This window comes from Electrona antarctica, assembly GCF_951216825.1.
Source record: "Electrona antarctica genome assembly, chromosome: 24".
NCBI classification, from domain to species: Eukaryota; Metazoa; Chordata; class Actinopteri; order Myctophiformes; family Myctophidae; genus Electrona; species Electrona antarctica.
In genome coordinates, this window is record NC_136803.1 from 6,927,148 (window position 1) to 6,941,043 (window position 13,896).

General features: G+C 45.6%; 1 protein-coding gene across 1 annotated transcript in view; it reads right to left on the minus strand.

Annotated features, from left to right (window-relative positions):
• nid2a (nidogen 2a (osteonidogen)) overlaps positions 1-13,422 on the minus strand; it is a 44,066-nt gene extending 30,644 nt beyond the window's left edge. Inside the window, exons 1-5 of the mRNA XM_079495333.1 lie at positions 13,033-13,422; positions 11,071-11,256; positions 10,363-10,479; positions 9,012-9,201; positions 1,984-2,010 (exon numbers count right to left, since the gene is read on the minus strand). Of these exons, the coding sequence (XP_079351459.1) occupies positions 1,984-2,010; positions 9,012-9,201; positions 10,363-10,479; positions 11,071-11,256; positions 13,033-13,236 (724 nt within the window). The 5' untranslated portion in view covers positions 13,237-13,422. The remainder of the gene's footprint in view (positions 1-1,983; positions 2,011-9,011; positions 9,202-10,362; positions 10,480-11,070; positions 11,257-13,032) is intronic.
• Between the last annotated feature and the right edge of the window lie 474 nt (positions 13,423-13,896).

The window sequence follows — 13,896 nt, forward strand, 5'->3', positions numbered from 1 at the left end:
AACCAAGAAATAGAAGATCTCAGGGTTCAAATCCCATGCCATGGTTTTCTCACAGAGTCTTCATCTAGAGACCATCTGGACACATTTTTTTCTTCTCTCCTGAATTAGGATTGTGGTGTGGAGGGGAACTTTCTGTTTGAATGACAGATTACAAGAACGTTGTGTGGTAAGTATAATTGTGAATGAAAGACTTAATTCCCCCCCCCCCTTCCAGGCTCATTAACCCATTTTGACCTGAGATTCTAAAAATGTCTTCTACATCCTGACAGTTTTCTGAAAAAGCTATGTTTCTATGTCAGTCGTTCAAAAATAGCAGACCTACAAGCTCGTAGCGCGCCACTCGGTGGCGCGCTATGAGCTTGTAGATCTGCTATTTTTCAATAGCTAAAGCATAACATAATGCTAACACCAAAAGGGGTTCCCGCCCAAAATGGATTAACACCAGTTAAGCACCCCAACATAAAGAGAGCAGTCAGCAGACTGGTGTCTTCTCACTCATTAACTACTTAAACCCATTAGAGTTTGTTGTACACCAAAATAACGAAGACAGACAATCTTACAAGCTCACAACACGCAGCGCCGCGTTGTGAGAACATGTACAATCTGCTATCTTTGTTTAATGTTGGCCTTATTTTTTTAAATGTCTGACCCATCTGTGCACCCATCTTCCACAAACGTTGGCCTGGTCTTTGTTGAATGTTCGCCCAATATGACACGCTCAGAATAGGGCCTGGGTGTATTGTACGTGATTAAGACATAGTAGTGCTCTACTCCAGTGATGTGGGAGACCCGAGCATAAAGAGTGGATGTATGTCTTGTCACAACGGGGACCCTGGCACTCATTAGAACATCATATTACTCTACTCAGGTCGTGTGGGAGGACCAGGGCCAGGACCCGTTGAGGTCTCAGGTCATGTGGGAGGACCAGGGCCAGGGTCCGTTGAGGTTTTGCGGCCCACGCTTGAAGAAACAAATGGTTTGACGAATGGAAGGAAAACTGTGTGTGGGTGATCCCACAATGTTTTCCTCTGGGACGGAATCAACTTTATCTCTCCTCAAACTCACGCACACACGTGTGTACACACACACACACACACACACATCCCCCAGCCCAGATGTTGCCCACCACAGCTGTCTTCCTGTGTGTGTGCGTGCGTGCGTGCGTGTGTGCGATCTAGTAATGATGTCTCGGTGCCATGTTGTAACATCACCATCAAGGTCGTTCAGACACACAAACACATGTACAGAACAGACATAATGCAGTGGCCCTCCCCCAACCCATGTCCACCAGACTGTGTGTGTGTGTGCGTGTGCGTGTGCGTGTGCGTGTGCGTGCGTGCGTGCGTGCATGTGTGGTTAATTGTTTACACCAACATCTTTAAGTCATCTTGTGTTGTTTGTGGGCGTGGAAGGCCTTTACAGCCCCCCAGGCACATTGTAATTAGTATTGGGGGGGTCTTTCCTCTTGTCTGTGTCTCATGCGTCGTCTGTCTTTCTCTTGCTTTCCACCACTCTACTCTTCTCTCCCTCGCTGCTAAGCTTGGTGACTAAAGTTTAGCCACTTGATGCCTAATCTGGGGGGAACATGTTTCGCCGAAATAGCAGCTTGTAGATCGGCTATTGCTGCCAAACAGATTTGGTGTAGACGGTCAGAGAGTACGATTTAACGAAACTAAGATCTCTCAATTCAATCCATGAGAAGAAACATACGTAGTTTAAAAGCAAATAAAAACGTACAGTAGAAAGGAATTCCGTCTCCGTGTCTGATCTTACTGTTTCTCTGTGTATCTAATTTTCTGTCTCCCCCACTTGTTCCGTCGCTATTGTCTGACGATTATAACTCCAATTGCGATTAGGCGATTATAAAATAATTGTGACAGATTAAAGACGAGCACAGAGACAGAGAGACATACAGGACAGGTAGACAAACAGAGACAGAGAGACATACAGGACAGGTAGACAAACAGAGACAGAGAGACATACAGGACAGGTAGACAAACAGAGACAAGGCTACATACAGAGAGACATACAGGACAGGTAGACACAGAGACAAGGCTACAGACAGAGAGACAGTTTGTGACCTATATTTTGCAGAATAGAGTTTGCCCACTACGACATGTCCAGAATAGGGACACTGGGGTTTGTTTGGTTAACGAGCGGTCGCAGCTTTGCCTCTTTGACCAATACAAACTCCACTCGTCCTGTCTCTGAATGGGGAGTGGGTCGAGCAAATATAACGTCTTTGGTTTGAGTCGGTGGGGGACGGGGTAGCACCGCAAAGTCCTTCACACTACGGACCGACTGCCTGCCCGGCTCCGGTTGGCGAGCTTCATTCAATGAAGCGTAAAGAAAGAGGAATTCTCATCAGGTGTGAAACAAGCTTTATCATTCTATACTATCCTGGCGGAGCGTGCGTGCGTGTGTGTGCGCGTGTGTGTGTTAATGAAGTGGTCCCGGTGTGTTTTACAGACCCACAGCTGGAAGACAACAAATTGCAGCCAGCACACATCAAAGGACTTCAGCATGTCTGCTAGAGTGTGTGTGTGTGTGTGTGTGTGTGTGTGTGTGTGTGTGTGTGTGTGTGTGTGTGTGTGTGTGTGTGTGTGTGTGTGTGTGTGTGTGTGTGTGTGTGTGAGCTCAGTCTAAAAGCAGTTTGAGGACGTGCTTTAAACAAGGTGTGACAAAGTGGAGGGGGGCGGGTGGGGGGGAGGTGGGGGAGCAGACATCACACGCAGTGTGTTACTTAGGGACACTGCAGGGAACTGGCTTTTAGGGGCTTAGGGGGTGATGATAACATCAGTGCTGACTGAGGTGACTTATTGTCCTTCCGAGACCACCTGGGTCACGATGATGTCCTTGTCCTGATAAGAAGACAGTGGACTTCACAGACATGCTGTCTAGGAAGTAGGAACCTGAAGCTTCCACACAAAGACTTCCCCATGGGACTCTGTTTCCATACAAAGACCCCCACCACGGCTATACACACACCAGCCACCCCAACAGACAATCACAGTGAATACGGTCACAGTGGAAGTGACCATTTGGGGGTGGGTGGGGGTGGGGTAGGTAGCACCCCTGTGTTCGAGCATTCTTACGTGAAAATCTCAAAAGCGGTTTGCAGCCCACCTCTCTGGCCACTTAACATGGCCGGCCTGCCAGTGGCCCCTGGCTCCACAGGTTTGGAATCACTGTTGTAGTTGAATCACTGTTTTTGTCAATAGCTGAAGTGGTTTATAAACTAACCCATTTTGACCTGAGATCAGATTCTAAAAATGTCTTCTACATCCTGACAGTTTTCTGAAAAAGCTATGTTTCTATGTCAGTCGTTCTGCACGCTATGAGCTTGTAGATCTGCTATTTTTCAATAGCTAAAGCATAACATAATGCTAAAACCAAAAGGGGTTCCCGCCCAAAATGGGCTAATCCAAGAACCAACAATTCAGAGCATTGATTCCTGCTTCAATGAAGCAATCTAACACAACACATGTCAAAAATTGGAACTGAAATGTATCCCAAAAGGGTAGCACGTCCCACGTCCCCAAATCAATGGGGAACAAAGTACTAACATTTCCGCCTATAAGAGCCTTCATCAGAGCAAGAGCAATCAGCACAGCCCAGTATCAATGTCTCAAGTGAGGACTGTGGAACAGATTTTCTCCCGGACAGTAATAAAGAATCTATCTATAGATTCTATGTACAGTTGAGAGAGGAACAGGAAGAAGGAAGGAGGGGGGGGGGGGGGGGGGGGGGGTTGACATACGACAGAGACGTTGAGTCTAATTGTAACACAGATCGTGGTGATTATGCGGTTCCAGAAATAAGTGGTTCAGCCCATCGGTTCACGTCAGGGTTGTAGTGTTGTGGGGAACGTCTTTAGCCCATGGGTTCACGTCAGGGTTGTAGTGTTGTGGGGAACGTCAGGGTTGTCGTGTTGTGGGGAGCGTCTGCTGCAGCGGCGACTGTGTCCAATTCATGTGACAAGAGTCTTTTTATTTCCACTTTCACCGCAGCGCTATGTTCTGACGCCGACTAAATGTTACAGATCAAGGGGGTGCTACGAGGGAAGACCCCCGAGGGAAATACTAAGCACGCCATGGAGTTGAATGTAGCCGGGTATACGGTTTAATCGTAGTCAAGTAATATGCACATTTTGTCTGGTTGACTTGATACCTTCATTTTGTCATCTTAGTTCTTGAGAATTTGCCTTACTTAAAACTTGTTACGCTTCTGGCTTAGCGACATGTTCAATTGAATTCCATGTCAATGCAGTTTAGTTTTATTTCACCATTGTTTTATTGTACACTTTAGCTAAGCTTAAATCTATTGCGGTACACTTGGTTTAGTTTGATTAAATAATACTTGAGGTTAAATAGGCAACCTTGACTTAACCCATTCTAGGCGGGAACCCCTTTTGGTGTTAGTATTACGTTATGCTTTAGCTATTGAAAAATAGCAGATCTACAAGCTCATAGCGCGCCACCGAGTGGCGCGCTACGAACTTGTAGGTCTGCTATTTTTGAAAAATCAAAGAACCACTGACATAGAAACATAGCTTTTTCAGAAAACTGTCAGGATGTAGAAGACATTTTTAGAATCTGATCTCAGGTCAAAATGGCTTAACTTCAGCGAAGTACAGATTAGTTACACCAGTAAAAATCACTGCCCTGTTGGTTTTCTGACTGGCGTCTAATGAATGACTCAGGACGTTTTACAACAAGTGTTATCAATCATGTTGTAATCATCCTAGGGGGAGAGAGAGAGACATCAGAACGCGAAAAATGTGCTGTACAGATGAGACTGTCCACTTGTTTGTTTGTTGCTGCCAACTTTTCAGCTTTAGCCACAGCTGCAATCAAGCAGAGAGAGAGAGAGAGAGAGAGAGAAAGAGAGAGAGAGAGAGAGAGAGAGAGAGAGAGAGAGAGAGAGGAAGGGAGGAAGAGACACAGACAGAGAGAAACCAGATGCAGGCCAGTTGCCAACTTCACTACATTTTTACAGACTTAACTGCCAGTGTGGGAACTGGCACACGTGCACACATGCACATTGCACACACAAACACACACACACAAACATTGCAGGCTAATGGCCCAGGGACAGTCGTGTCAGCTTTTATGAACATGAGCTAAGAGTCTGAGGCCGTCGTCTAGTAACTCACACACTGTAACAATCCTCTGTGTTCATTGAACTCTGAGAGGTTACTAATGGACCCGTAGGGGTCCATTATGGACCCTGTCTGAGCTACAGATGGATGAGGATTGTACTGTTCTCTCCTCATCTCTGTAGTCTATGAAAGAAGGGAGACCGGCATGGTCAATACAGAACAAATATCCTCCGGCACCCAAACGACAATGAGTGCCCAACGTCAAAAGTCCCCGAGGTTCCTCTTTGAACTGTGGAGTGGTGTATTTCCTGCCACCCCCCCCTCCCCCTCCCACCGCGTCCCACACCCGTCCACCCCCATCCCGTCTGTGCGTCAGTGCAGGGGTATCCCCCCCAAGAAACAACAAATAAGCCCAGATAGTAACCATATCCTAATGTGTTACAGATGAGCAGGAGAGGAGAGGAGAGGAGAGCTGAAGCGAGGAGAGCAGAGAAGTGGAGAGGAGAGGAGAGGAGAGGTGAGGAGAGTCAAGGAGAGGAGAGGAGGTCACAGAGCAGTCCATTCATTCATTGGGCTCCATGTGACTCTGCCCGGCGAACCACAGAGCACATATAATGCACTGTTCAGTGTTCAAGCACCGGCCCTCTGAACTGAAATCTGAAGACCAACTGGGTGTAGTTTATAGCATGGCTCTCTCTGGGGCCAGATGAGGTGATATGTGTGCAATCTCTCCTGTCCATCGCATGTGTCTTTCCGTGTCCATGTGTGCTCCTGTTATCCTTCAATCATGTTTCAATGTGTTGTGCAACTCTACACATGCATGTCTCTGCTCCAATGCGCACAAGTCAAAGTGCCCGACTCTGAGTATTCACTGCACTCAATATTCGATTTAAAACCCATTTTGACCTGAGATCAGATTCTAAAAATGTCTTCTACATCCTGACAGTTTTCTGAAAAAGCTATGTTTCTATGTCAGTCATTCTTTGATTTTTCAAAAATAGCAGACCTACAAGCTCGTAGCGTGCCACTCTGTGGCGCGCTATGAGCTTGTAGATCTGCTATTTTTCAATAGCTAAAGCATAACATGATGCTAACACCAAAAGGGGTTCCCGCCCAAAATGGGTTAATATGTATCCTATATTAATTGTTCTATTGTAGTGGGAGGAGGACGCAGAGGTCTGGCGCTACGCTTCCCGATGTATTCTGTGTTTTTTGGGAAATCGCACAGTAAAAATCGACCCCAACTTAAACAATAAAATGCCTATAAAAAATGTTGAATCAAAATACCAGTAAAGTTTGCCTTTTAAAGTAATTCTGAGTCTGGTGAAATAAAGCAGTGTGCACACCGCTACCTTTCTGATATGTGTTCAAATGCAACAGTTTATTCGGTGTGCGTGTGTGTGTGTGTGTGTGTGTGTGTGTGTGTGTGTGTGTGTGTGTGTGTGTGTGTGTGTGTGTGTGTGTGTGTGTGTGTGTGTGTGTGTGTGTGTGTGTTTTCTCATTATTTACCCATTAAGCTAATAGCTGCCATTAGCCTCACACAGATGCTTACTTTAACACACACAACAAGACTGTCCATTCATAACATTAAGAGCTTAGCCTTCTCTCTCTCTCTCTCTTGCTACCTCTATTTATCTCTCTCCCGTTCATTCTCTCACCTTCCTGTCCCTCTTACTTACGTACGTAATCCCAATTCTCACTTTCTTTTCCAGGCATGCATCATCATTTTTTTTCTACATACATTTTGCAGCCTGAATTACTGTGCTTAGGCCCAGACCGCTCCAATGCAACGCCTTGCAACAAAACACCTTTAAGGACATGTCCCACCAACGCAACTCCTTGCAACTGCCATTGGGGATAATGGTTCCATGCAACTAACTACTCACAACCGCTTGGTTGCAAGGGGTTGCGCCAGAGTAATGTAGTAAGAGAGTGGTGGTGACACGCTTTGATCTCGCCGCAAAGCGGGTGCCTATGGGCGATAGTTCCAAACATTGCTCCTATGGCTGGAACTATTCCATTGAGATAGAATGAGCACTTCCGCATTCCATTGTTACAATGAGAGTCAACGGGAGTGTCATTACTCTCTTTTATACTACTCTGGGTTGCGCATGGCGAATCATTGGTGTGGTTTTGGCCTGAACCACTCACCAACACCTCCCTGACAGTACTACCCCAGCCCCCATCCTTAATGCGCGCACACACACACACACACACACACACACACACACACACACACACACACACACACACACACACACAGACACACAGACACACACACACACACACACACACACACACACACCACTAGTTAATCAGTTGAAACGTAAACACCACACCCCACACCCAGCCCAGCAGCCCCGCTGGGCTAATCAGTTCAAAGGGAGATGCTATCAGACTAGCTGCAGATAGAGAGTCACACACTGTGACTGAATGCACTCTCAGTGCCCAGGCGACTCACACAAGACCATGCTTCATTCTTCTGGCCTGACCCCCATTTGTAGATTTAAAAGGAAGGTTAAGCACTACTAGAGAGACCTATTCATTTGGTCGCTAAGCCCCCCTTAGCATATGCTAAAGGTCCGGGAGGGGGGGGGGGGGGGGGGTGTTGGTGGGGTGGGGGGGGGGGGGGGGGGGGGGGTTATGGTGAAATTAGCCCTGCAGTCGTTTTAACTCACTGGCATGAACTTCCTTTCAAGCACTTAATGTATGCATTCTTACTATTTCTACAATCACGGTTTGAAATGGAATGTCTTGCATGTAGTATTAACATAAATTCTGAATTGACTCTTTCGATTTGGGGAGAATCTATAAGTAGAAGGAAAAAAATCACACCTGTGTGAAATGAGGGGCGCTCTTCTCATCATACGTCATCATCATACATCATTTCATTCTGGCTAAATCACAATTTGCATCCTTCACCGTTTGTGTTTACACAAACTCAAAACTGGGCATTCATTGTCAAAGGCATTCAATGTTGTGCATGCAAAGTGAGTTTTAAATCAAGGCCCAAACGACACCAATGCAACTAGTCGCAACTCCTTCCAACAAAACAGTTTTAAGGACAAAAGGACATCACACCAATGCAACTCTTGCAATTGCCATTGGGGATAATGGTAATGGTTGCATGCAACTAACTACTCACAACCATTTGGTTGCAACAAGGAGTTGCATGGCGAATCATTGGTATGGTTTGGGAGTAATGGACAAAAGGTGAGTTTTAATAGACTGTGGTGGAGGATATTTCATTGTCCTTAAGAGAGGTCGTTCTGACTGATATACTGTACTTCATTAATTCTCATAAACCAATGACCCTCCCTTCTACAAACACCACCAGCAACCCTGCCAACCCCCCAAAAGTCACTACATCACTCATTCCCAAATACACATGCATACAAACACACAATGGAGGAAAGGATAGGAAGAAAACAAAGACAAAGGAGTTAAGGGGGGGAAATGAGGATAAACACAGATGAGAGTGAAAGAGAGACCCCCTGGGGCACCCCCCCCCCCCCCCTCTGTCTCTCTGTCCACCCCCCCCCCCCCCCTCTGTCTCTCTGTCCATCCCACATGCTGGCCACAAACTAGGCCTAACAATGCACTGCTTTGACTCAATACATTCAAAGTAAAGGCTAGAGGGTGGGTTCGAGAAGGGGGGTATGATGTCCACCCCCCCCCCCCCCCCTCCATTCCCCCAGCCCCCCCTTCTTCCATACCAATCCAAGCCCACTTCTAAAGCCACGCTCTTCTGGAGTCGGCCCCCCACCTCCACCCCCGAGGCGAGCGGCGTGTACAATCCGTTTCCCGTGTTTACATTTGGTCCAGTACGCCGCAGACGGAGTCAGACCGCGCTCAATTGATTCTCCTCAATAAAATGGCCATAAAAAGCAGGCCTCCCAGAGACTAGGACTTATGAAGAATCCAATAACGCTGGAGCCTTTCAGCACCTTGTGATATAACCCTCCTGACGTCAGTACTACTGCTGAGAACTGCTCTGGTACTGACAGATAGCTCCTCTCGGGACCCTCGTTGAGAACTGCTCTGGTACTGACAGATAGCTCCTCTCGGGACCTCTCGGGACCCTCGTTGAGAGCTCCAAACTTAATTTAACCACGTGAAACCCTTAAGTGTCCATATTCTGGGGGCAAACATTTGACAAAAGAAATTCCATCTTGTACCGGTACATACTGTACATAGGCTATGTTCGGCGAAGAGATTTGGTGTAGACTGTAGGCTCAGGGATAAAAAGAAGAAGGCCTAGAGTCGACCACTGGGGAACTGTGGCCACGGAAGTGTCTAACCACTTTCAGGCGAAAAATTTCAAAGATTTTCAAAAATACCCAATATTCAAGTAAAGCTCACAACATGTTTTGACTATTGAGCAATGAGCATCGTATTTACAGCTTAAATGATTAAGACCAACCCTTTGTTGAAGCCACTACTGTCACACAGGCTTAATTGGACCCGTCTGGATTTGAATTATTAATTGTAATTGATTTTTTTAACCTCTAGGAAGCGAAGAGACGACCAGATTTGGTTACAGTTTCAGCTTGACACTAAAGCTGTGAACTTTACTGGATGACGAAGCAGAGGAGGCAGTGTCCGCAAGGCTAGAGTGTGAGAAACAAGACCATGATGTGGATGTGTGTGTGTGTGTGTGTGTGTGTGTGTGTGTGTGTGTGTGTGTGTGTGTGTGTGTGTGTGTGTGTGTGTGTGTGTGTGTGTGTGTGAGTGAGAGAGAGAGAACAGTAGGGAGGATAACGAGTTGGGAGGGGGACACGAGGACGGGGGAGGGGCGGGGGACACATGCTGATGACCCCTAAAGATGTCCTCTCACCCCTGGATAAGGTCAAGAGGCAAATGGTGGGTGGGGGGAGGTCTATAAATAGAAGAACCCCCGCTGTCATCTTCTTCTTCTTGTCTTACTGGAGGCAAATTACTGCTCACACACACAAGGAAAGAGACACGCCTTCCAGACACAAGGAAAGAGAGGAACGCCTTCCAGACACAAGGAAAGAGACGCACGCCTTCCAGGAATCCCAGTGTCCAGCAGCGAGGCGTTTGGCCAAACCAGCACATAGTGGCCGGATATGGACAGTTGAACCAAAGACTCACTGGCTATTTACACTTTAACCACAGTGACCCTGACGTCCCTATTCTGGGCAAATTCTCACATATATTCAAATCTCTCAGATCTGCAAGCTCACAGTAGTGCAATAATCTAGCAATCCATCCACTCCTCCTCTCTCTGCGTCTCTTACCTGGTTGGTCGGCCCAGCGGTGCGACTGGGCTCTTCGTATGCCCCGACGTTCTCCCACGTGGCCACGACGGCGTGCGTGGGCGTGAACTTTGCGTCTGGGAATCCTCTGTGTACTTCCTGGAACGGCCGAATGAATGAGAATTAGTGAGTGAATGAGTAGGTGAAGGGAAGAAGAGCAATTAAATGAACAAGTGAATGGATAACCTAATCTGCATTCTGCACACAGATAAACAAACTCCCCCACAGCCACTTAATTCAGTTCTACATTGAGTTATTCCCATTTTCTCTTCATTGTGACCTTGCGCAGCCCAGTGAACTTTACTATAAAGCAGTATTCATATCAAGGACCACCATTGAATGAGATTGAGCCTTGCAGACCCCAAACTAAATACATTTCCATGCTGTATTGATGTTGGTACCACTAGGAGAGATAACAGGCAAACGTCTATCGAAATAGCAATTCTTCTACATTCTCTAATTGTGTAGACTTCTTGTAAAGTTAACCTAAGTAATGCAGATGTTAAACAATAATTTAACTCTTGAGAGTATAAAATGAAACCAAATGGTTTCATTTTACACTCTCAAGAGGTAAAGATCTATGGATCACCTGGAACTCCCTCAGGGACCACTGGTTGAGAAACACTGCTATAAAGTAACATTGCAGCTTTTAAGTCCCTGTCTGTTTTGCTGTATACGGCCCGTCGTTACCTGGGCCACCCTGTTGAGGATGCTGGGCGTCTCGGTCAGCCTGTAGTAGATCTGTCCTTTGCCTCCGCTGGTGTCGATGTCCGCCAGGAACGGGGCGACCACGGGGAAGTCTGTGGGGAAGCCATCGTCCACGTACTGCTTCTCCATGGGGAGGTCCTGGGCCGAGACGATGCCATTGGTGGCCACCTGGAGACAGACGCAGAGAGAGATAGAGAGAGAGTTATTCCTGTATTCCTGCACTATCTGCAATTGCATCGAGTGATCTTAGTACATATAAATTGATTTATTGGAGATCCTGACTTTCAAGTGTACATACATTTTTGATTGTATTGTTCCACTTTTTGCTTTGGCAATGTAAACGTATGTTTTATCATATAAATATTAATAAAGCCATTTGAATTGAATTTAGTTATTGTGTGAAGTTATCAGACCAAACATATTAACGTATTAACGAAACATCCCTGTAATGAGAATGAGAACATGTTAAACTGTTTATTTATTTATTTTAAACGCCAAAAGGACAGTTGAGTCAAAACTGTCACGTCTGAGCGAATAGAGGTCATACCAATCACTGATTCAATCAGATTAGCACTGTGAGATTCACCTTGATGTCTGATTTGAAACATAATGAATGGGTCATATTAATCAGTGACTCAATCAGATCACTGAGCACTGTTGGATTCACATTGTCTTGGTTGACGTCACAAACTGCTGTCTAATTCAAGAAAAATGATTTGATCAGTGACGTAGTATAGGCAGTGAGTCTGTTTCTTCATCATGAATCAAAAGCCAGAGGTCAATGATTTCTTAACCCATTTTGGGCGGGAACCCCTTTTGGTGTTAGCATTATGTTATGCTTTATCTATTGAAAAATAGCAGATCTACAAGCTCATAGCGCGCCACTGAGTGGCGCGCTACGAGCTTGTAGGTCTGCTATTTTTGAAAAATCGTGAAGAATGACTGACATAGAAATATAGCTTTTTCAGAAAACTATCAGGATTTAGAAGATATTTTGATATCTGATCTCAGGTCAAAACTCCACTATACTATAGTAGGCCTAGGCTATATCAAAATAAAATCCATGATCATGATATCACACGAATGAAAAGTGAACAAAAGACAATTTGTCTTGAAAGTCAGTGAATTAATACATTCATCATTTTGAAATGGTACCGACAAGTTTACAACTGTGCTGCTGTGTTTATATGCTTTTGGAATTGATTTAAAACAACAACAAATCAGCCATTGACTCGTGTTTTTAGTTCAGACTGTAAGCCTGTCTACATAGCCTGCAGAGCCAACCCAGCCTCATGCTTATTTTAGACTTTCTTCACTCACTGCAAAAGCTTTACAGTACATTAACCGCATATTCTTGTTTCCTGTTCTTTTCTGCGGTAAAACTAAAATAGTGACACACTTGTCCCAAACTTAAAACGTACACGTTGACCATAAGGCTCTACTGAAAGAGGTCACCCATGTAATCAATTCGAAATTAATCACCCCCCCCCCCCCCCCCATGAGACAAAGAAAAACAACATTGGAGTATCTATAATTGACCATACCATCATTCACAGAAAGCCACAAAATTGCCTGAAAAGTTTAAATTACCTAAACTATATTCACACAAGCAAGTTAACTGTACTACTACTACTACTATCCCAAATACTATTTGAAGATAATAATCATAAAACTATATTCTAAGTTAGCCAAGAGTGTGATTATCTCATCTTCATTCTCCCATACTAACTCATGCCTCCAAATCATGCATGGTTACAATATTTTACATATTTTCCAGCAGTTTAGTCAACAAAGCAAAGCATGAAGCATCCATTGGTTGAGTTATGAATATTTCAAACATATCTCATTGAATAATTTCAGATACTCACATGATACAGCTCATTATTGAATCATTTCAGATATACTCACATACATCTCATTATTTCATCATATAGTAGTACTCACATAGAGCTGGGTGAACTGGGAGTTGTAGAAGTAGAGGGGTCTGGGCAGCGCCAGAACCTTAGCGGTCTCATCGTCTCCCTCGGCCAGGGTCAGGTCTCCACTCAGCGACCCGTAGGGGAACATCTCGGTCCGCTGGATGGCCGTCACCACGGACACACTGCAGCAGCACAGCAGCAAAAACAACCTGAACTTCTCTCTCGCCATGATTGCAGAGCCCTGGTTCGTTTCGATTCAAGAACTTTGCAGCATTGAGCGATTGCACACAAAAAAAAAAGTTTGTGCGGCAAAAGTTTTAGAGTTCACACAGGTTGCGTTCGTTGCGCGCACTGGTAGCGTAGCAGCAGCGGTGGGTGCGTGTGTGGAGACGGACAGATGAAAAGAGAGGGTAGAGACTGGGGTGGTGCGCTGCTGTGCTGAGTAGCGAATCACTCCCACACCTCCTGTTGAAGTTACTTGACTGTGAGGGAGGGAGGGGAGGAGCGCATAGGAGGTGTTTAGGGAGAGCTGCGGCCGTTTTGATTGGACACGACTGGTCTGAGTGACACGGGAGGGGACAGGACAGGGAGTTGGAAGAAGAGAGGCCACATCTGGCTCGCATTAGGAGAAGACAAATAGATCATATTAAATCCGGATGTAACTCTATCTCTTTTTACAACAACGAGTCACATTGCGTAATTTTGTTACGCATACAGTATATATGCGTGTGCACACACACACACTTGTGATGTAGGCTATGCGCAATTTGCGCAAACATACTTTTTAAGTGGTGCAAACCACTTCCTTAAGTGACTATGTGTGTGGGTAGCTGGCTGGCTGGGTAGCTGGCTGGCTATGTGTGAGCACGAAAACAGCATGGTTGTTTTT